Source organism: Dipteris shenzhenensis, chromosome 26 (assembly GCF_047967505.1).
Source record: "Dipteris shenzhenensis isolate YYH24624 ecotype China chromosome 26, Dip_SZ_1.0, whole genome shotgun sequence".
Taxonomy (NCBI): Eukaryota; Viridiplantae; Streptophyta; class Polypodiopsida; order Gleicheniales; family Dipteridaceae; genus Dipteris; species Dipteris shenzhenensis.
The window spans coordinates 39,724,341-39,746,515 of NC_141621.1; the positions used below are offsets into that span (position 1 = coordinate 39,724,341).

A 22,175-nucleotide genomic window follows, 5' to 3' on the forward strand; every position below is an offset into this window, starting at 1 on the left:
TTTTGCATTTGCATTGGTGTGGATGCTCGTTTAGTAGCTCCACCACCATAGCTCGTTTGTACAAGGTTTTTCACTGTCTCATAGACCCATCGGTCTTCCGAAGACTTTAATAATCTCTCTCTCTCTCTCTCTCTCTCTCTCTCTCTCTCTCTCTCAAATCTAAATGGACCCTTTACAATTGTGTATCGCTTCCTACAAAGAGGCCAAATTGCATTCCTAACTTAGAAAGCATAAGCATACTCAATCAAACACTTTTAGGAGAAAGCTAATCAAATACAATTAAATTACTCGATTGAGAGATAAATGCACGCTTGCTTGTGCAAAGACGAGAAAATCTATGGAATTGGGAAGTAATCACTCCATATTTAGCCATATCAGAGAGGTTTGAGTCAATGTGAGGCATTTGTGCGATTCTCAACATAGCATACTCATGTTGTTATCGTTTATCATAGATATCAACTTCTAAACCTAAGGAAGATTGAGTAATTAATGCTAAGGTCCAAGAAAAAAGCTTCCACTAGCTGTACAATTAAGTTCACAAAACTCTGAAGGATAAATTCCTCCACCAAAAGAGTTTGGATCTTTGTACATAAAATCTTTAGAGTTTTGGAGTGTTTGGGACAAATAAGTCATCTATGAATCTCCTACCTGACTTGTTTATGAAGATTAATTGGACAAGTGTCACAACAGATTAAACGCTCCATAAATTCAAATTCATAATTTAAAAGGTAGAAGTTTGCTAAGAAAACAGCAAAATTAGTGCCCATTGGAATACCAATGCTTTGTTGAAATAAAGAATCTCCTAGAGCTATGAACAAATTATCTAGGAGGAAGTTCAACCAACAAAGCACATCTTCAACAGCTACAACTTTTGTGTACCTTTTCTTTTTCAAATTCAGGTCTTGCTTTTTAGATTTCATCCAACAAAAATCAAAATGCAAGGCTGATTTTTAAACTCTTAAAACTTTACATAAGTCTATCTTAGTGTAGTGTGTATGTTTCAAGCAAGATTGGAGTACACTTCCCTTCTAAACTCCGAGAGGAGTTGAAAAAGTTTATGATTGGTATAACTCCCACCGAAACCTTCAAAATCCAATGGAACATCAGCTTCTCTCAATAGGTTTCTCCAAAGTTCATGAACAGTTGGTAAAATGGCCTTGAAGCAATACCTCAACCACTTTGAGACATCTGTTAGAGAAGTCTTACAAACCGCTGCAATGAATCTAGGTTTCTTCAGATTTTTATGAAACTTCCAGGCTGCACAAAGATACAATACCACAGTATATACAATAGGGAGCAACTGAATTAAGTAAGTCACCAACAATTCTCATTCTCCTTATGATTTCTACTCCCACCTGGCACATGGGAAAGCCTCAACCTGATGTTTCAACACCACACACACACACACACCCCTTTTTTTTTTTGTGAAAACTTTGAGTGCTTTATATTACAATACAGCTATGCCAGAAAAAACTGGTAAGCTGAAATATTACATAAAGAGAAATTTTCCATGTAGGACAAATATACATCTTGATCTATGCAGTGAGTTTGCAGACAATCGAAGAGCGATTGCTGCAAAGAACGTCAAAAGAAAAAAGGAGAAAAAACTGGATCACCAAAGACTATGTGGTGTCTAGCTTTCCAGAGAGTCCAAAGTGCCCAGTAGCCAATCCAAATGAAGAACAAGTCAAAATCCGGCCGTCTAGGAAGAATCCCAAACAACCAGAAAAGCTTGCCAAAAGAAGCTTGAGAGAATCTCATTCTCAATCTATGCCGAAGGATCTCCAAGAAACTCCATGTCACACACACACACACAAAAAAGCAAAGGTGTCAAGCCCATGTAACATTCAAGGCTGAAATCAAGCCTTCGTGCATGATCTTACACATGGACAAACCCAATTTAATTTAAGGCAAATAGTAGATTAGGGCAAAGATTGGAGTAAATAGTCAGTCCCTATGGAGTAAAGATTAAACACTTCATTTAATCTTTAAACACTTCATTTAGGTGCAACGGAATAGGTGTGTGGAATCATTGTGGACGAGCTATAAAACTCTTTCCATGGAATCTTAGATAAGCATGATAGCCATTCAAGATAATGTATACATCAGAAACTGTTAACAGCACATATTATAGTAGATCCATGTTTGATAGCACTTTACTACTGAAAACAATTGGCTTTCAGTTCAGCAGGTTGAAATGCAAAACCTTGGTGAAGGAGGACCTGATTCGCTAAAATATTGAGGTTCTGATTGCTCGATGGTGTACTGGCCTTCCTGTGTTAGTACTTCATTTGTTTCCATGATGTTCTCCCTAGTCAAATCCAACTGGCCTGAGCGTTTAGACTTTGAGCTAGAATTGTGCATGCTATTTTTTTGAGGCAGGACACTCTCTGTAACATCTATAAGATGATGGATAACATCAACCTGATCCATTTCCATACTTTCTTCCATCTTTTCGAGTTCCACTCTTAGCTTGTTGTTTTCTTTTTTCAGAACCTCGTCAAAACTCAGACCTGGATAGCTCCGAGAAAGGGATTTCTCCAAGACACGGGCATCTCTTTCAGTGACCTCAGGCTTCAAAATTGCCTGATGAACCTTCATTTCTTCCTCATCCAATGTATATGTTCGCTGATCATTCTCTATGGCCCGCAAACGTTCCTGGAATGTTGATCAACATCATGATTACAACAAAATAATGGGTCCTCTCTCTCTCTCTCTCTCTCTCTCTCTCTCTCTCTCTCATGCTGAAGGAGAGTGGCTGAAATTCCCTTACAGCCTTCATATATTAACTGATTGATAGGACACCTCACAAAAATGGACATGATTTGTTTTGTATAACAAGATTTCAATCGTACGCACAAAGACGGACCTCCAGACAAGGCAGAATCACTACATTTATCTCCAGCTAAGATATTAAGAAGTTATATTGCAAATAGATTTTTTGCCATGTACAGGAAACCTTTGACATGCAATACCATCCAGCTTCGTCCTACATGTCCTCCTCCTCCACCTTCACTCTCTCTTGCCCTCCGCATGGTTATATCTTTTCGCTCTGTTCTCCTGCAGCCTTCACTAGCCCCTTCATTTCAGTTCGTTGCTTGTGGGCCAACTGGGCCCTTGCACAGGCTAGAGACCTTGGTCGGTTGGGCTGACCCAGTCAGGTCCAGGTGGTCAGCAGTATGCCAACTTTATTCCATTGACCGAGGTGGCCAACCCAGGCAGCTAGGCATACTTCATCAAGCCACTCACAGCATTTGGAGATCGTGCTTGAAGGAGTGTACCCGTGGAATAGCTGAATTTGAAGCAACATGTCTTAGTATTTATGCGTCCTAGGGACATCAGGATCCGGCAGTTGCATGCAAAAAGGATTTTTCTGTTGCAAGATGAAACCTTGGGAGGGTATTGCTAGCATTGGCTCTATTTGCAACCAAGGCTGCTTCCAGAATCAATCCATGTCACATGCATCCCTCATTTCACAATCTGATTATGCTTCCTTTGAAAGGGAACGGTGTGCAGCTGTGCACGTCTTGAAGTTAGAAACAGTACGGGTCAAGATAGACAACAATTTCTTGAGCAGTTCTTCCGACAGCAACTCATTCAGAGTGGGCATCTAAACTGGTTCTATAGTTTGAAAGTCTTGCTATGAATACATGCTGCGAGACTCTGTGCTATGTGTGTCTCTTTGTTTGCAATAAGAGTTGCCGATATGTGTCTCTTTGTTTGCAATAAGAGTGGCCGAACCAGACTTTAGGCTACGAAAGAGATTCTGGGGTAGTAAGAACCCTTGAGGCTTGTCAGGCCAGCAAGAAGCTGCTGTTTGCATGGTGTAGATGAAACGCCCATTCAATGCACTGCCTGTTTCACCAATCAGCAGTTCAATAAGCCCCTGGACAGAGGCCGCTTGATTTTCAGGAAAGGGCAGCTGCAGACAGCGATGACTCTCGGAATTTTTGCCCATCTCCTCAATCATCGAGCTCGAAATTGGCTACAGTGCCATTTTTCTAGCTTCCGAAGTTATCACATTGCCATTTTCCAGTGATGGGCCGAACGGCTCCTGGTAAAACTCTGCACAGGAAAGATATCTGCCATGCTGTCAATCTGGGCAGCCCTGGATAGATGCCTCACAAGAAACAAAATACAGAGCCAAAAGGAACGCATAGTCCTCATGTCGACCAGGTGATGCTAGCCTGAGGTTTAGTCCAACACGTGGAGCCGTTTTGAAGGAGACACCGTCTCTCCCCTCTAATCAGACACCATCTAGTTATTAGGATGCACAGAAAGACGAGGCTTATAAAGCCTCACCAAAACAGCATTTCGTTAGGACAGATGCGCGCTCGCTCGCTCGTACTCGCTCTCTCTCTCTCTCTCTCTCTCTCTGTCTGTGCTGCAGCGCTGTCTAGGTACCATCAAAATGCCAATGGGACATGATCTCATGATGCAGAAGTAAAATACCATAACACTCACCCGGTTATTGTCCACGAGAGTTATGAGAGGTATCAGCCGAAGTAATCTGTCGATCTCGTCTTGCCGTTCTTTAAACTGGGAAACAGTGGTCCAGCCCAAAGCAAGCAGGTACAAGTAACTCTTGTCTTTGCAGCTATTGACAAGAAGGTAAGCCTTCCGAAGGGCCTCTTCCAGTTCCTCCAGTGGCTCCCGAGTTTCAGGCCACTCTTTCAAATCTGAGAGCTTCAACTGCTGGAGCAAGTTTCCTATCATCTTCAAATGTTGTGCAAACTGCTTGCAGTTCTGCTTATGCATACGGGCGTTGTTGGCTGCTTGCACGATCAAAGCTATGAGTTTTAACGAATCTATACCAGTGATTTGGACCAGGTTGGCAGCATCCCCTATAGTAGTCCAGTTAAGACTGGCCATCTCTCAATGGAGGCAGCCCCCTCCTAAGCCTCCTGCAGAGCTCAAAGCACCCTGACGTCCATTTTTGGCCTATACAACTTCGCGAACAATTTGAAGCGTCCAGATAGGTGAGGATCGCAAACGAGTGAACTCCAGCTAGCCCGTGGTGATAAAGAGTCTCGATAGTCGCATCCCTTTGATAAGTTAGATATCATTAGACTGGACTACTCTGATAGAACTCCCTGAATATCTGTTGCAACCCAACGAACGGAACCACGGCGTTGCATTGTAGGCGATTGAACGTGATCTGCATTTGCAAAAACTGGCCGCCTGAACCTTAGGCTTGGCAGTGAAGACGTTTCTGCAACATTTCCATGCAGAGCATATCCGGGCACGTTTCGTCTAAAATGAGCATGGAGAACTCAAGCAGGGAAAGGAAATGGGACTGTGGAGTGAAAGGATAGCGCAGCTAGCAACATTGTCGGGTGGTGAAAAGGCGAAGGAACTGTGTCACGTTGACAGGCAAGTAAGAACCCGGTAACAACTAGTGATCGACGGGGCAGACGGAAGGTCTGCATCTGCAGAAAATTGTGGGAGCAGACCGTAAAAGGGTGCTGAATCCAAAAGAAGCGAAGCCGTGCAGAGGAGGTGGAGACTAGAATAAGGCTGGGAAAAGGGCGAAGGGTATTGGAAGGAGAAGGGATGAGGAAGAAACTGCATGTTGGAGCTAGTTCAGTTGGTTGCTGGCTGCTGGCTGGAGCCGTTTGGCCAAATCAGTGTCACGTTGTTGTTGTTGTTGTTGTGTCAGGGGACAGCTTGAGTCCAAAGGCCGCCAATCTTAGGGAGTGAATAAATCTCACTGTCTCAAGTAACGATTCCCCCAAAATCTTAAGCATCGAGAATCGAGATTATAAGCTCTCGATCGAGATTGGAGAACTTATATTAGACTCTTTCCAAAGTGGCTGCTACCATGTTTTTGCTTCCCTCTTACGAAAACCTGGGCTGTCACACACACCTTGTCAACTCATCATCCTCTGCGTTTCGCCTTGCTTTCATACTAGCCTGTACGTACTCACCCTTGTTGTCTTCACAGATACAACACACACACACACACACGCAGTGTCCGGCTCCTGCCACCCTCACCCAACGCCTCCCTTCGCCCCCACCTGCTGCCTGCCAGCGTTGCCCTCCTGTGACTCCTCCCCGTGCTCCCCAGCTTTCCCTCCTCTCTCTCTCTCTCTCTCTCTCTTTTTCTCTCTCTCTCTACTGTGTCGCCTGCCTGCTTCCCTGCCCATTGCCATAGGCTTTCTTTATAGCCATGACGCCGTGCCTTCACTCCTCACTGCCCTCTCCTTTACTCTCTCTCTCTCTCTCGAGTCTCGAGTCTCCACTTTGCAGTCTGCCTTCTTCGCTGTTCCTTGCCATCGGCTTCTGGATCGCCATGACGCACATTTCAATTTGCTCCCAGTGCCATAGCCATGACGCACATTGTCTTCACCACGTGCAGTCCACCTCGTCTCTTGGAAGTTTGGACCTCTCCTTTTCATCGCCTCGCATCAATAGGGAATCGGGAAAACCTTCTCGGCTCCGGAGTCCAGCCTAATCGTTCAGGAGCGCATCCCAAAACCCTTCGAATGACATGCCTCCAAGTCCACTCACATGGACGTTTCGGCAACTATGACATTGAAGATTTTGACGTGATCCCGATTCCCAAGGATCATCTCACTTAACTAGACCACATCAAGAGTTGGGAATTCTAAGACACATGTGTCCATCACCACCTTCTCTAGTCATGCCCTTAGAGCTCCCTTTTCCCTATTGTATTTTTAATTTTGAGTAATAAAATTTTATCTTTTTACTCTCAAAAAAAAAAGAGTTGGGAATTACAAAATAACATCTCCAATGACTCATCCCAAGGAGTTGTTACGGCTTACTCCTAGGCTAGAGATGGGATTTTCATCCACACACTATCTTTGTAAGGCAATATTGACAAGGCTAGGGTAGGTAAAGACTCAAGCAAGTAGTGGGTGAGTACTCAAAAAAAAAAAGATTAAATGCGACATGATCTCAATAACATAAGGACATTTAGGGGCACATGGATTTTTGCTATTATAAGGTACCTTCACACTTTTCATGGTCTCAATTTCATAATAGTCTTAATGGCTCCCACATTGATTATCATTGAAGGTGGGTTGTAATTATAGTGGTGGCTCATCTTTCACTCAACCATAAGCACCAACATGTAAAAAAGACACATTGTTCGGTTCTCGTTTATCGATTGTTCTTTCCTCACTTTAAGATTATCAATTTGGCTACAGTGCAGGATAGGCTACAAGTAGAGTGCCCCACGTGGTTAGCCATTTAAATTGTAGTTGGGTCAATTTTTTTAGGGGTGGAGCCCCCCATTAATATAAGCCAACACATTTCAATAATAATAATAATAAGCGACACCGTACTCTAAATAGCCTATAGCAATGCTTAAGCAATGAACATTAATTTTTTCACACATGCACCTTAGGATAAACTCTCTCTCTCCCTCTCTCTCTCTCTCTCTCTCTCTCTCTCTCTCTCTCATGAGATAATGAAAGGAATTGCCCTCTCTTCTCTAAGCATGGAGCCAATATTTTTAGTCACTAGGTGCACATCAATTTTTGACTTGACTAGGAACACACGAATTTTTGTGGTTAATACTTAAAAAGTGTTCCTCCCAAGGTTTAACAACGATACAACATCCCTACTTAGAAAGTTAGCCAATTTAAACAATTGAGATATGTGGAGAAAAGATCCACAATGATGTTGTTTGCTCAGAAGTCATATTCTTGAGAACATACACTCACTCAAGGTAGGTGCTCATAATCAAGTGAGTGAGAAATCATTGCAATTATGATTGATCCTTGCCCAAAATGCTCCTTGCTTTTGGGCAAACTCTACATTCAAAAAACTTATTATCAAATTCATAGTTTGAACATATTTTGTGGTTTGATTATTGTTTACTTTTACTTGACCTGATGCAAATGCCACCTTTAGATTATTCTATGGGTACTCCTTGAAGCTTATATAACTATGGGGATCTCCTCTCATGGGCCTCTCATGCTCTCATATGAGATTGGTTTATCTTTTTTTTAATATTTACATTCACGTAAGATGGCTCGTGTGCAACGACATGATAGATTCATTAAGACACCATTAAGAAAAAGATGGTGATGCTAGCTTCCTCAAATGACTTTCTTTCTTTATGCCTCCCTTACATGCAACTCACCTCAATTCTGACTACCTTCTTTATGGTGTCCTAGTAATGCATTCAAGGGAATATGACTTCCTTTTTCTTCCCTAAGCGCTCATTTTCTTACCTCTTATGGGATAATCTAAGAACTCTACATAGGGCTTATGGGTTTGTAGCACAAGAAGCTCTGAAATCATTTCCTCTTGCCTATACTTCATAATATTGCCTCCTTTAGAGGGAATAGGGGATGAATTACGGATTCCAAATAGCACAAGAAGGTCTCAAGTGATGATCTCATCCCTAGTAAGGAATCTCTTGTTAACATTTTTTTACTATATTAAGACAATAATCCATCTATCAATTTTGAGATTTACAATACGTTAGTGTACGTATGCATATACTTGCTCTTGCCATTATTAAGAATCCACTTGTGAACCATTTTCCATAAAACTCTATGATTCGTTTAGTTGTTGATTTACTCATTTAAGCTAGGTTAGTGATGCATACAAAACAACTTGCGCTTGCCATTACTTTCCAAGCCACATGGACTTCAAGAACATATGATGCCATTAGAGTGTGCTAATAGGACCTTCTCAACCAATGTTATATTCTCTTTGACAAATTCTCCAATATCGATAGTGTGACCTTGGGTAAATGACCTCTAAATTATCCTACATTTATCTTTTAGAAATTTGTATATTCTAACATGTACTAGCTTATGCCATGATGACATAATACGAAAGAAGGAAATACCTTGAGAAAATAAGAATATTCTAGCAAGTACTAGTCTATAATTTCATGCTTACATAAGACTGAAGGATCTAAAAATGCAACACTTTATGAATATTACAAGCATTAGAGGAGAGCCCCTTGCGAGGCTACACAAAGAAGTTATTTAGATTCAAACTTCTATATAAGCCTCAAAGCACACTTTATGAATATTACAAGCATAGAGGAGAGCCCCTTGCGAAGAAAACAAATGAGCTAAAACATTCTATCAATCTCATCATGCCATGCACACTATCATAAACTTCTAATTTGTGATATCTAGATACTTAATTAAGGAGGAAAAATATGTGAAATAGTAAGTGAAAAGCATGTGATCTACACAATGCTATGCACTTTGACTATTTAAAGTCACCCTTACATGATTTTAAGAGAGATGAAAAAATAAACAACTTCAAAAGTGTATTCTCTTTGAACTTGTGATTAGCATGTGTTTGTCCTTTTATTTGAGATTTTATAGGTGGAACCAATATAGTGTCTTTGTTTTAAACAACACACATTAAACTTTGATATTGAAATTTTTGTTGAGTGGATGGGTACACTACTATGTACACATCGACCTAACAACATGATTGAAGCGTTTATATGACTGAATTCATTCCTTATTTCTTAGGTGGACATTTACAATGTGTTGTACATCATATAAGGAATAAAAGATATAGGATCTCCCTTTTAAGATAAAAGTATTTCAACCAATAAATGTTTTTTCAATTTTGTTTATATGGATAAAATTATTCGTATTGCTCTCAATCGCTTCCTTTTGTGAAAGATACTTTGGGAATTATCTAGTTATATATAAACTTGTGATTCTTCACAAGGCAATATTTTGTGAAAGTCTCATTTGCTTTCATAACATTTAGAAAATGTAATGCATTACATGTTTTGTAAATTTTAATACCTTGTGATTGAAAATACAAGTATGCAAATGAAGTGATTGTAGTTTGTTGTTAGAATCTAGGCTTGTAGATTGTAGTATGTGTTATGCAAAATGCTATTTTGTTCTTTTGATAAGATAATGCCATAAGGTAAGGCTTGGGGCCATGTAAATGAATTAAGGCATGGCCAACATAGCTCCTACAATTATACTCATGTTCTAATTTATTTATAAGGAACACCACCCTCGCATGCATTTTGTGTTTATATCATAAAAACAAGGCAGTACTCATGAGCTTGCAAAAAAGATAGTACTCATGATATCATTTATGAGATAAAGAAAGATTCAAGATTTTGCCCCCAAAAAAAAAATTTTGATTAAGTAAAAATAGGCTCATGATCATAGGGTTCAGTAATCCAAAGCAAGTTAATTCCAAAACCTATTGAGATCAGCACTTCATGTTGACAAGGGACAAGCTATGGGAGTCGCTTGGTTGGGAATATTACTATAAAAGATATCTCTGAGTGTTCAAGGATTATTTGAGGATTTTGATGACTTGCTTGACGGTAAGTGTCTAGACAAAATCTTGTTCCTAGGTAGCCTATAGAGTCATCCAAGCCTTGAACAAATTTTGACACATGCTCGGAGAGGTGCCAAATATACATGGCTAGTCAAGAAGAGCACCTATGCGGAGGAGCAAGGAGTTGGAAATTTCTAGTTTTGGAAGCTAGAATGGCATTGAAACTAGGGATTAAAATTCGGTGGAACCAAAGTGGAGCTAGCAAAGGGCACTTGATATAGTGAAGACTTCAAGGGTGGAGAAGGCACAGCCACATGCATGGCAAGATAGCATCAGACTACTATACTAACACAAGAGTGAACTAATCCATGAGCTTCATCAGAGGCACTCCAAGGGGCTTGTCATGGGAGAGGTGGTGGCATGAAGATTTTGAGAAATTTCCTTTAGAAGGCCATGATTTTTTAGTCGTCCAACGAATCTTGTCCATGAGTTGAGCCACGAGCTTGTGTAGTTGGTTTGGATGGAGGTAGAGGTCCAACAAGATTTTTTGGAGGCTTAATAATGGGAACATATGCATATGGTGGAGATTCAAGAGTAGTGTTAACAAGTTTGGAGAAGGGACTCCAACTGAAGGACCGGGTTTGTCTTCCATGCAAGAGTACTAGATCTGTTTACTAAGGCAAGAGTACCAAGATAGGGTACTTGGCCAGTAGTCAACTTATGTCTCATACATAAATTAGGGCTAAGTTTATAGTGTACCTGGCCCTTGTTGACTGCTTGGAGTTGGGAGTCAAAAATTTTATGGCAGTGCTTGAGCCAATTAACTGCTATCTTATCCTCATAACTAGAAATCCCTTTACAAATAAGGGTATGGTGGATGTTACCTGTGCTTTTCTTCACGCCAATTTATTTTGAGAGGAATCTATTGATTCACAGTTTTGTTGATGAGGTACCCTTGGGAAGTCAAGTAGCTTCCCTCCTCAAAGTACTAGTCACAATGCATGTTGCTTGGCATGGGTGCTGTTTTGGGACCTATTGTTGGACCAGGAGATGACAAGAAGACTTGCTATAGTATAAGCTTGTTGATACTATGGTCAATGGATGTGTAGGATTTTAGGAGTTCCTCCATAGCTTTTGTGTCCCATGCTTCCTCCCATGGAAACTTGGCAAAAAGGCAAAGATCTTTGTGCTTTATCATAATCTTCATTGTATTGTTAAACTCCACTAGGTGCAGGTTGAAACACAGGGAGTAGCTTGCCAATGATAGACTAGACATCCCAAGGGCTTCCCTGTAGCTCAAGGGAAGAGGATGCCATAGTAGCAGTGATGGTGAACTATTGACATAATGCTAAAGATGGAGATAGAGGCAATGAGGTCGTATAAGGCTTGAAAATACAATAAAAAGTGTTATAGAAAAGAATTTGAAATCATGTGCCATCAAATTAATGGCTACACTTTATGCCTCGACTAGAGTGCAGCACTCCATGTCCATAGTATGATGATGCTTAGTTAAGTCCTCATTTAGTGCCTTTCCTCATAAGGTAATCCCTTATGCACACTTGGTCTCATCAGCCCACCAAGAAGGTCGATAGGGCTTTACTCAGCTTCCCATTAAAGAGCTTGAGGATTACCTCACCCTATAAATCTACTAATTGGATTGTGGCATTGTTAAACACCTCAGTGAGATTGTAGCCAAATGCACCATAGGATTAATGGATGCATGTGACACCATGATTGGAGTAAACTCCATGTCCACAATATGATGATGCTCAATTAAGGCCCGATTTAGCACATCTCCTCCATGTGGAAATCCCTCATGTATTCTTAGTCTAATCACTCCACCAAGTAGTTTGACACTTAGTAGGGCTTCCCTCGGCTTTTCCATGAAAGAGATTGATGATTACTTTCCCTGCAAATCAACTAAGTCAATTATGCCATTTGCTGCACACCTCGATGAGCTTATGAGGCCCGAGAGAGGTCTTAATCCTTTCAGAGATTTGTGAGAGTTTTTTTATTCCTAAGAGAGAGAGTACCTTGTTTTGAACCAATTCAAGCAACTTGCAAGCAACCTCTACAAAGCAAGGAGCTCTAAGAAAAAACAACATTACCCATGACTCACATCAAGAGCTGGGGTGGTAGAATCATGACTATCAACCTTGCAACTCAAAACTATACATGCTAGTTCTATTCATGGTGATGAAGAGTGGCTCTAGCGATGTCCAAGCACCTACAGTACAATAGACAACAAGCTGCAACAATGGTCTCAAACACACATACTTCTACTCAAGCCAATGCGAGATGAACCATAACTCTAGAGCCAAGCGCTAATGACCAAAGCTTTGCAAAACAATGCTCTAATGAGTTATCCACAATGACCATTCAAATGATCACCACATAGCAAGGCTCCACCAACAAAAGCAAGGTGGCTCTCAGCTACTATGACCAGCGATGCCTCCAACAAACATCATGTAATGCAATGTTTCAATGACTCTGCAATCATAGCTCCATCAATGCAACGGACATCTACAATAGTGACCCAAAATGACAATTTGGCTACAACACTCATAGACAGAGCTCTAGCTTCATTGATGGAACGTCTCAAGATTCTAGAGGATCCTAAAAGATTTTGATGAAGAATCTTATCTCCAACATGTGGCCATTTCACCACCCACTAGCCTCGGCTTTGGTGGGGATTACCAGAATTCGAGCGACTGTGTTCGAGCGAGTGCTCTTGTTGATTTTTATATTCCAATTCTTGATTTATGTTGCAAAAGTATCATGCATTTTTGTCTTTTATGTTTGATGCTTCCCCATTAAATATTGAGAAAGCATTGCTCTTACTCAATTTGCCTATATGTTGAATAGAGTGGAAAATATGATATTGTCTTTGCGTATATTAGACCTTTGCCACTACAACTTTTTGCACACACATAGAGAATATGCATTTCATTTGGACTTAATATTTTCTCTTGGATCACTTGAGGAGGAAGTTCAATGAGCCTCAGGAATCCTCTCTTGAAAGGATTTGGCTAGCTTGGATCTCTGTTTCACTATTCTATTATTGCACTGACTAGGCCAAACATGACTCATTGCTAGGGGCACATTTAAACTTTCATTCTCCTTAACCACAAAGGCAGCTTTCAGCAAGTGATCCTTTTCAAGCTTTTCAATAAAATTTCTAACAAAAAATCCCACAAATTTGTTCCTATCTCTAGGTGAACAGCCAACACATGAATGATAGATTGATCCACAATCCATGTATGGGCTATAGAGGTATTGAAAAACTGTGTAAAACCTAGTACTATTGTTCACCCTGACATTGAGAATTTAGGAATATTATGTTAGAACAATCATACCAAATATAGAATAAGTCCTTATCTCACCCTGTATATGGAATATCTACAGGAGGCACATGATACATATTTTGCATGATTGTGCTACACTCCAATAAAGATAGATGTTGAATTTGCTTCTCTACTAAAGGGGAGAAAGTGCAATACTCTTAATTTTCTCAAGAGTGATCAATTTTTTTGTAGCCTTAAAATGGAAGGAAAATACCTTTGATTTTTATATACCTCATAGCTGAGGGTCAAGGCAATGAAGGAACTATAAGACATTAACTTAGGAGTCAAAAAGCTTAGAATTCTTATGCTATCTATTATAGTTGAATGCCAAACAAAGATGTACTTTACCCTACCCATCCGATCCAATATTCTTATTTGCACTACATCAATCTCCTTTATCTGTCAGTTGCTATCTCCTCCATGAAAATATAGCTTTAATCCTCTCTAGTGCTTTCTTAACATCCTTGTTAAATTCAACCTATACCACATTGAAAATGCAAAGAGAATGTACCACCATAAAAAGATACACAATTTATGAGACAATAATCCAAAAATCAACATGGAAATAAAAAAAGACAATGGTATTGCTCTCTACTTAAAGGGTACCATCCTACATTCCCTTTCAACTCCCTAGTTCGTGCATTGTTTATGACTTGGTCCCCTTGGGAATTCCAGGAGCTCATCAAATCTTCAGCATTGCACTCACAAATGTTGTCCCTCTCTCAAGCTTTAGATCGTGGCTTTTTCTTTTAGGTTCAAGGTTGAGTAGAATGTTTACATAGTGATTGAGTTGAACGTTTACATAGTGCTTGTTCAATCTACAAGCATAAAATTTCAAAACAAAATAGGTACTCCCAGTGCAAATAGATGCTCTAAAAGTGCCCTTTGTTGATATGTACCTTGAGCATACTAAAATGCACTCTTAATTTCGGTGACATCAGTTTTTAAACCCTTGACTCTAGCATATGTAATAGGTCGCATAAAATATTCAGGAATATTATGTATGCATGCGAGGTTTTGGAATATTATGAGTGCCCAAGGGACTCTTGTGTCTACCTAAGACTCTCTACATACATTAGCACAAAAGACTCTTAGAGAGTATATGTAAGATTATTACAAAGAGTTTTTTATATATTTCCTTAGATATACAAGAGTCCCACAAGTAAGAAGCATATATATGTATAGTTACCGCTATTCATGTTCAGACATTGTTGTCATCATATGTATTTCTTATCATTCCATTAGCATTGTCATCATCCTCATTGTCCTCCATTTGTTGTCCCATTTTCTCCCATAAGCTTTCCCATAGTCCCCCCTATGTACCTCCTTTCCTTGCCTCCCTTAGCTTTCCCATCATCCTCCATCTCAAGATGCACTTGCTTCCCTTGGCTCCCTTAGCTTTCCCATCATCCTCCATCTCAAGATATACCTCTTTTCCTTGCTTCCCTTAGCTTCTCATTATCCTCCATCTGAAGATGTACCTCCCTTCCGTGTGTCCCTTAGCTTTCCCACCATCCTCCATACATTCACACATGCCCTAGTATCTCTTAAAGTCTTCTTTTAGTGGGTTGGGTGCTGACATTATGAAAACAAGTGGCTACCCATTGCCTACAGTCTAGATTGATGCGGCAGGCTTTCTCTTCTTGTTCAGGGGATCATATTGCAGTAAACTCCCTTGTTTTTTGATGATCGGCTGCTGCTACTTTGCTGAACACATTTGTAGCTCTCTACCTCCCCTTTGTCCCCTCTCTCAATTCTTCGTATGCACCAATGAGCACTGGGACCATCTCCACACAAAGGTATGCGAATGCAATGGCACTCAACTGCACACTTAGCATGAGGTTCATTACTTTGACTCTCTTGCTTTCACTTTCTCTCTCTCATTCTCTACGTCTCTCCCTCATTCTCACTCTCAAACTCCCCTCATTCTCGCTTTCCCTCTCTCATTCTCTACCAACACTCACTCACTCCCTCATTCTCACTCTCGAACTCCCTTCATTCTCACTTTCCCTTCCTTACTCTGTACTAACATCCCTCACTCTTCCTCCTTCCCATTCTCATGCTTGCTACTTCCACACTCTCATACTCCGTACTCTTCCTCCTCCCCATTATCATGCTCGCTGCTCCCTCCCACTCGTGGTTCCAAGTTCCATCACTCTTGCATCCTTGGCTCTACCCTCAACCTTGTTCCACTTGGCCAAGATGGCCTCTACCCTTGGCCTTGTTCCATACTCAATGAAGTTCGGTGGCCTCCCACAACTTGGATCCATTAGGACGTCCTCCCTCCCATCACTCGACTGGATCAATTAGAGCATGCGTTGATGTCATCTGTCATAATCATTCTCAACTCCCTTTTCTAGGCAAGTCTTTGATCTTGAAGGCTCAAAAAATTTTAATAGAGGCCAAAAGCTACTTGCATTGATTGTTCTATTCCATCAAAAAAATGAGTAGAGGGAGCTTCACAAAGCGTGCAATATCGCACCCTCCATGGAGTCATCACTCATTTTTCTTGCCCTCTAAAAGCTGCTTTAAGAGAGGAATATCCATTACCCATCATGGATAATAGGCACCATACTTAAGGGCAATATACTTGGACACCTGTTTGGGCAAGTGTAAGTGTCATTGTTGGATATAGAAGGAGACCTCAATTAAATGCCACTTAAATGTCATGGTTGCATAGCAAAAAATGAGAAAATGACATCTTTTGGAGGCCACGATATCGCGGCCTCCTTGACAACCTATTTGTCCTTTTTCCCCCCCAATCAAACACTAGACGAAATACTCATGTGTCATAGAAATATAGCCGAAAAATTGAAAAATTGGGGCTTAAAGGAGACCGTGACAGCCTCCTGGATATACTCTCAAACCATTTTGTTGGCCATTTTCTTGACCACAAAGAGTTGGATTTAGCCTCCAAATGAGCCCAACAACTGCGCACCATTTTGACTTTTCTTTACTTGAATTCCCATTCAAATCAATGGAATTTTTTTGGTTGCTTGGAAGAGGTGGAGTTAGCTAATAGAAGTTAGGGTTTGAAAGCCCAAAAAGAATGCAAATGGAGGGTCCAAAGAGGCCGCGATATTGTAGCCTCCAAATAGCCTTGGTTGGCCTTTTTTTGGGCCATCTTATTGGCCTAATAGGCATCTCCATAGGGGCTTAAAAAATGGGAAAAGGGGGCACCCAAGAGGCTACGATATCATGGCCTCTTGGAAGCCCCCTTTTTCTATTTTGTGGCCCTCATGGAGCCAGAAGCATTGCCCAAATATTCCCCCTTTAAATCAACTAGCCTCAGTTGGAAAATTTCCCCCCCACCTTCTTATCCTAATAGGTGCCTTCGTAAGGTCTACAAAAATGGGAAAAGGGGGTCCTCCTAGGACGCCGCGATCTCGCTTCTCTTGGAAGCCCCCATTTCCCATTTTTGTGGCCCTTATGGAGGTTGAAGCAACGCCTAAATATGCCCCCTTTAGATCAACTAGCCTCAATTGGAAATTTTTTTTGCCATCTTCTTGGCCTAATAGGCACCCCATGGGGGTAAAAGAAAAGGGTAAACGGGGCTCCCAAGAGGCCGCGATATTGTAGCCTCTTGGGAGCCCCCTTTAACCTATTTTTTGGCCCCTATGGAGGCTGAAGCATTGCCCAAACGGTAATGGAAGAATGCCCTTTGGAGTAGCTGATGCAAGAGCAACAATCCTTGAAATTCCCTTTGAGGAGAAATCCTAAGGCCCTTTGAATGGCAAAAGAAGGTCCCACAAAGGACCAAAAAAGGGCAAAGGGGCCTCACAGGAGGCCGTGATATCACGGCCTCCTATGGAGCCCCTTTTTCCTTATTTTTGGACTTTCACATATGCCCTTTATTTCTAAAAAATAATGATTAAATGGGGCTTCAAGAAACCTGTGACATCGTGGCCTTCAATGAGTCCTCTCCACTCAATTTCTCCCCCCTCTAAAAGATGCCTTAAGAAAGGAAAATCCCATTTCTCATCATGACCATTAATCCTATTGTGGTGGTACAAGTACTTGTATGTTGATTTCCTAGATGCATGTTCGCATTCCCTTCAAAGTGACAAAGAAAATGAAGGGTCAAAACATGAAGGACAAAGCATTCCTTCATGACACTTTAGCCCCGTATAAATGCTTTTTGAAGGGGCAAAAGAATGAGCAAAGGCGGGTCTTTGGTGATCGTGATATTGCGGCCTCCAGGAAGTCCCCTTTGCTCATCTTTTTGTCCTTTGATAGGGAATTTGTAACACATCTTGCACCTTCAAATCTATGAAAGGTTGACCACGAGACTGAGATATCATGGCATCCTAGGAGACACTTTCTTTAAATTTTGGGCTATCCAAACAAGGAAAAACAAAGAAAAGCTCATGTGGGTACTACGTGGAGGAGCTCAAGTTGAGCTGCTATTTAGGAGGAGTTGCAACTGAACTATTGCGACTTAGACTGGAGGTAGGTACTTAATACTAAAGTAACATTTACCTAGTGCTTAAGACTAACTAATAAACTTGTGACTACTAACTTACTAACTAGTTACTAAGTAGTAAACCAAGACTAACTAATAAACTTGTGATTACTAACTTACAAGCTTGTAGCTTGTAAGGTTACTAATTGGATGCTACTAACAATTTATAACTATTTTAAGAACTACTATGAGGAGGAGTATCAACTGAATTTCTGTGAGACGGGCTAGAGGTAGTTACTAAATTCTTAATGATGAGGACTAGATTCATACTTAGGACTACTAATAAACTTGTGACTTGTAACTTACTAACTAGTTACTAAGGAGTAAAAAAAGTTGTAAAACTACTACTACCGACCAAACAATAGTGAAATTAGGGTCATTCTTCCAATACCATAAAGACAAGTTTCCATATGCCAATTGCCCAGGTCCATGAGTGAGCATCCCTATTAAGGCGACATGAAGTTACATGATATGATTCAATGATTTTGGTATAGGTTATAGCCTTGGGTATGCAAGTCTTCATTTGATGCAAAGATTTTGCTTCAGGTCCAAATTTGAAGACAACCTCCATCCATAATATAGGCTTTTGCAAGACATTAGCTGCAATCTATGTGCTCATTTCTTTTGTAGCAACTGTTCCCTCTAACTTTCTATCTTTGTTCTTTCTAGCTTCATATTAATTTCATAGCAAATGTTGCACTTGGAGAATGTACTTGTCTTTGATAGACTAACTTGTTTGAATATAGTTTTCCATAATCCGCTGAATGTTGATATTGACAAAGGCTTGTACTTTAACCTCTCCATTTTTTTATTGACTTCTCGCCAAAAAATATCCACTTACTTGTATATGGACGGGATGTGACCATTTGTGTCTCATGTTCCCCTGTCATCTTTGTATGGATTTTATGGGGTATTTTATCTGCATTACACTCAACAATAGTTGAATCATAGCTTTCCCAACCTCCACATGCCTCGCTCAATTTTGTATTATCTCCTTATTTCCATGCATAGCTTTTTGCACTCCAAGATCATATTGTTTCCTACACCTATAGAAAGTAGTCTTTGGAATTACCTCTATTGTGTACCAAGCCTTGCAACAAACATTCATGTTTCCTATGAAGAACATCAATCCAGTCGTATGGCCCTCAACCGTCTTGGATGTTTGTAGGTTATTGTAAATATGATTCACGCGATCAACAAACATTGACCCTAGTAATCTTGTTGCACATTCAAAAACCATTTCTTGATCAGCAACATGACAACAATGTTCCTTACAACAATCAATACTTGCAACCCTTTGGATAGCCTTGGGGGAAGTCTTCATGGCCAACCATGTTTCACTTTCATTCTTTTCCTTATTTTTCCTATTTATAATCTTACATGGTCATTTCTTTTTGAGACATTTGATGTTTGCCCCATGTAAGTCATCAGTAGAAAGGAAAAATTGTGCAATATTGTCCTCATTTTTAGAAGGTTCTCTTACCAAGGAAAAATTGTGCAATATTATCCTCGTTTTTATAAGGTTCTCTTACCAACAACCTACTCCCATCCTCCAATGTAAGTTGTTCAATTGGCCATTTTAGCAACTTCACCTAAAGACCATCCTCTATAGACTACTTGATTGCTACTAGCACCATCTAGCATAAACACTTGAGAAGTGGCTAGCCCTAGGTGATCATCCCCTAACTCTTTAAAATCAAGTGCTTTATATGGATGCACAAGAAGTATGTGACCCTCCCCTAGCTTTGTTCCCAAATGTTGTGACCATAAGAATACTTTTCTCCCCACCCAGTCATCTCTACTCTGCATATGCCCTTTAGTATCATGTTACAAGCATGTCCTTGCATAGGTCCTTAAACAAAAAAAGATTAAAAAATGAGCCATTGCTACCCCCGCCCCCCCTTGCCGATCGCTCCTACAAACTCATCTAAGGGCCTAAGACACAAGGCGCTTGGCACACGTAGAGCCGCCTACGCTACCCTGCCATGCCAATGCCACCGTCGCTACCACGCCTCCTTCCTTCGCTCTGCTAGCGTTGCTCGTCCTGCCTTCTTCAGTCGCCCGCCTCCACCTCCTTCTTTTGCCTATGCTGCCAGAGCCTCGTCTGCCCACGGCCTCTTCCCTCGCCTCCTCCATACTATGAACCTTCACCCTCCCTGCTCCTCCCTCTACCACACCTCTCAGCCCCCCTGCCCTCAACTCCTCTTCCTTCACCTTCAACGCCCCGCCTCTGCTCACGAAACTGCCCCCCCTTCTCTGACACCACCGCACGATGCCCCCCCAAAAAGAAAAAAGAAAAAAAAAGAGAGAAAACGCTAACCTATCCTAACCAGCTAACTAACTCTAGTTAGGTTAGTGTTAACCTAAGTTAGTTAGGCTAACTATAGGTTAGTTTTAACCTAGCCTAGGTTAGATTGAACCTAGGTTAACTCTAGGTTAGTTAGACTTACAGTTAGGTTAGTATAACTGAGTTGGTTAGGTTGGCTTAACATCTTCAATTAGTAGACTAACTCTAGTTATTTGAAATAGTTACATTAGTTAAAGTAACTATTTAGTTATAATAACTAGATAGTTAGGGCAATCGTTTAGTTATACTAACTGGAATTAACCTAGTTCAAACCCATCAATTGGACTTAAAGTCCATTCACACAACCTTAAGACCAAGGACCCCCCCTCCCAAAAAAAAAAGGCCAATTTTACCTCTACTTCAACCCTTCATATCTCGCCCATTTGGGAGCCAAACTGGACACGGTTTAAACCACAATTTCACACACAAAAACAAACGCTACAGAGCATTTTTCTAGCCCATTGCACACCATTTCGGCATCCCTAGCACTCGCTCATTCGCGCCCCTGTGTGGGCCTCGTTTCGTAATAATTTGCTCATATCTTTACGCCGTGACCTCCGATTAACGATCTGTCTTTACCGGCACATTTCCCTACACACGTGGGAAAATCTTAGGCACATTATTAACATGATGGTCCCTATAAGACTAAGAAAACTCTAACCCTCCAAACACAACTACATCAACACCTGCACTTGTGGGCAGAGACACCCTTTGCAACTCTCGCCCAATCTGCATGCAGCTACGCTCCAGCCAATGCCTTTGACTCCAACACTTGCCAAATTTGCATACAACTCTACTGCAACCACCACCTCTGACAATCCTCTACCCCGACTCCCTCCCTGAAATTCAAGAAATCCCTTTGATGACTCCATGCCACAACATGGCTGGACGCCATCACGGACGATGATGGGGATATTGACCTCGATGTGGAGGCTAACAATTTCTTTAATCGTAGAAATAATAACAATCAAGGCAGGCGCCCCCTGGGAAAATTGGAACTTCTAAAATATAATGGTAGGGGAGATCTAGCCCGATTCCTACAGCATTTTGATGTTGCATGCCGAGTAGGTGGAGATTAATCCCATGAAACCAAGGTGGCTTGATTTCCCGTGGCCTTAACTGATGAAGCGTCTAAATGGTACCTAGACCTTCTAGTGGAAGAGCAAGCCACATGGGACCTGCTTCAAATAGAATTCAAAAGGTGCTTTCAAACGAAGAGGCTACAAGATGATCCTGCTCTCCCACTAAGCAAGATCGAATAAGGCCGTCGAGAAGATGTATGCATGTATCTGGGCAAGATGAAAAGATTAATTGCCAAATGTGACCCACACCCCGATGCAAAGTACCTCACAGCTTAGCACAGGTAGATCCTCCACTCACACATGAAGAACCAATCAATCTAGAGGTGCCATTCTTTATGGCTGACCTCGAGTGGGATAATGAACCTGAAGAAGGTACCCATACCAATGATGACTCATATTTTCCTTGGGACCTTGAAACTGAGGCTGAGAATGCTGAAATTGAAGATCAAGTCTATGGTCACAATGACTTAGCCATTCTGCATGCCCTAATGGTAGTCGAGCTTCCAAAATTAAACCTCCAAAGTTTAATAGTAGCAGAAGATCCCGCAAGAAAGCTAAAGGAGGAAATCACAGAAAAGCCAAGGCTGCACACTTCAATGAATTCGAACGAGTCCAAACAAGGATCGTCGAATTGTATCTTGCAAAGCCAGCTCCCTCAAAATTAGAACCACCACCTCTTGAATGGT

General features: G+C 41.1%; 1 protein-coding gene and 1 pseudogene across 1 annotated transcript in view; both read right to left on the minus strand.

Annotated features, from left to right (window-relative positions):
• The window catches only part of LOC147885057 (protein MID1-COMPLEMENTING ACTIVITY 1-like), a 61,064-nt gene extending 55,559 nt beyond the window's left edge, over window positions 1–5,505 (minus strand). Inside the window, exons 1-2 of the mRNA XM_087397469.1 lie at window positions 4,465–5,505; window positions 2,207–2,658 (exon numbers count right to left, since the gene is read on the minus strand). Coding sequence (XP_087253595.1) covers window positions 2,207–2,658; window positions 4,465–4,872 — 860 coding nt within the window. The 5' untranslated portion in view covers window positions 4,873–5,505. The remainder of the gene's footprint in view (window positions 1–2,206; window positions 2,659–4,464) is intronic.
• On the minus strand, window positions 266–767 carry LOC147885058 (uncharacterized; annotated as a pseudogene).
• Window positions 5,506–22,175: the final 16,670 nt, after the last annotated feature.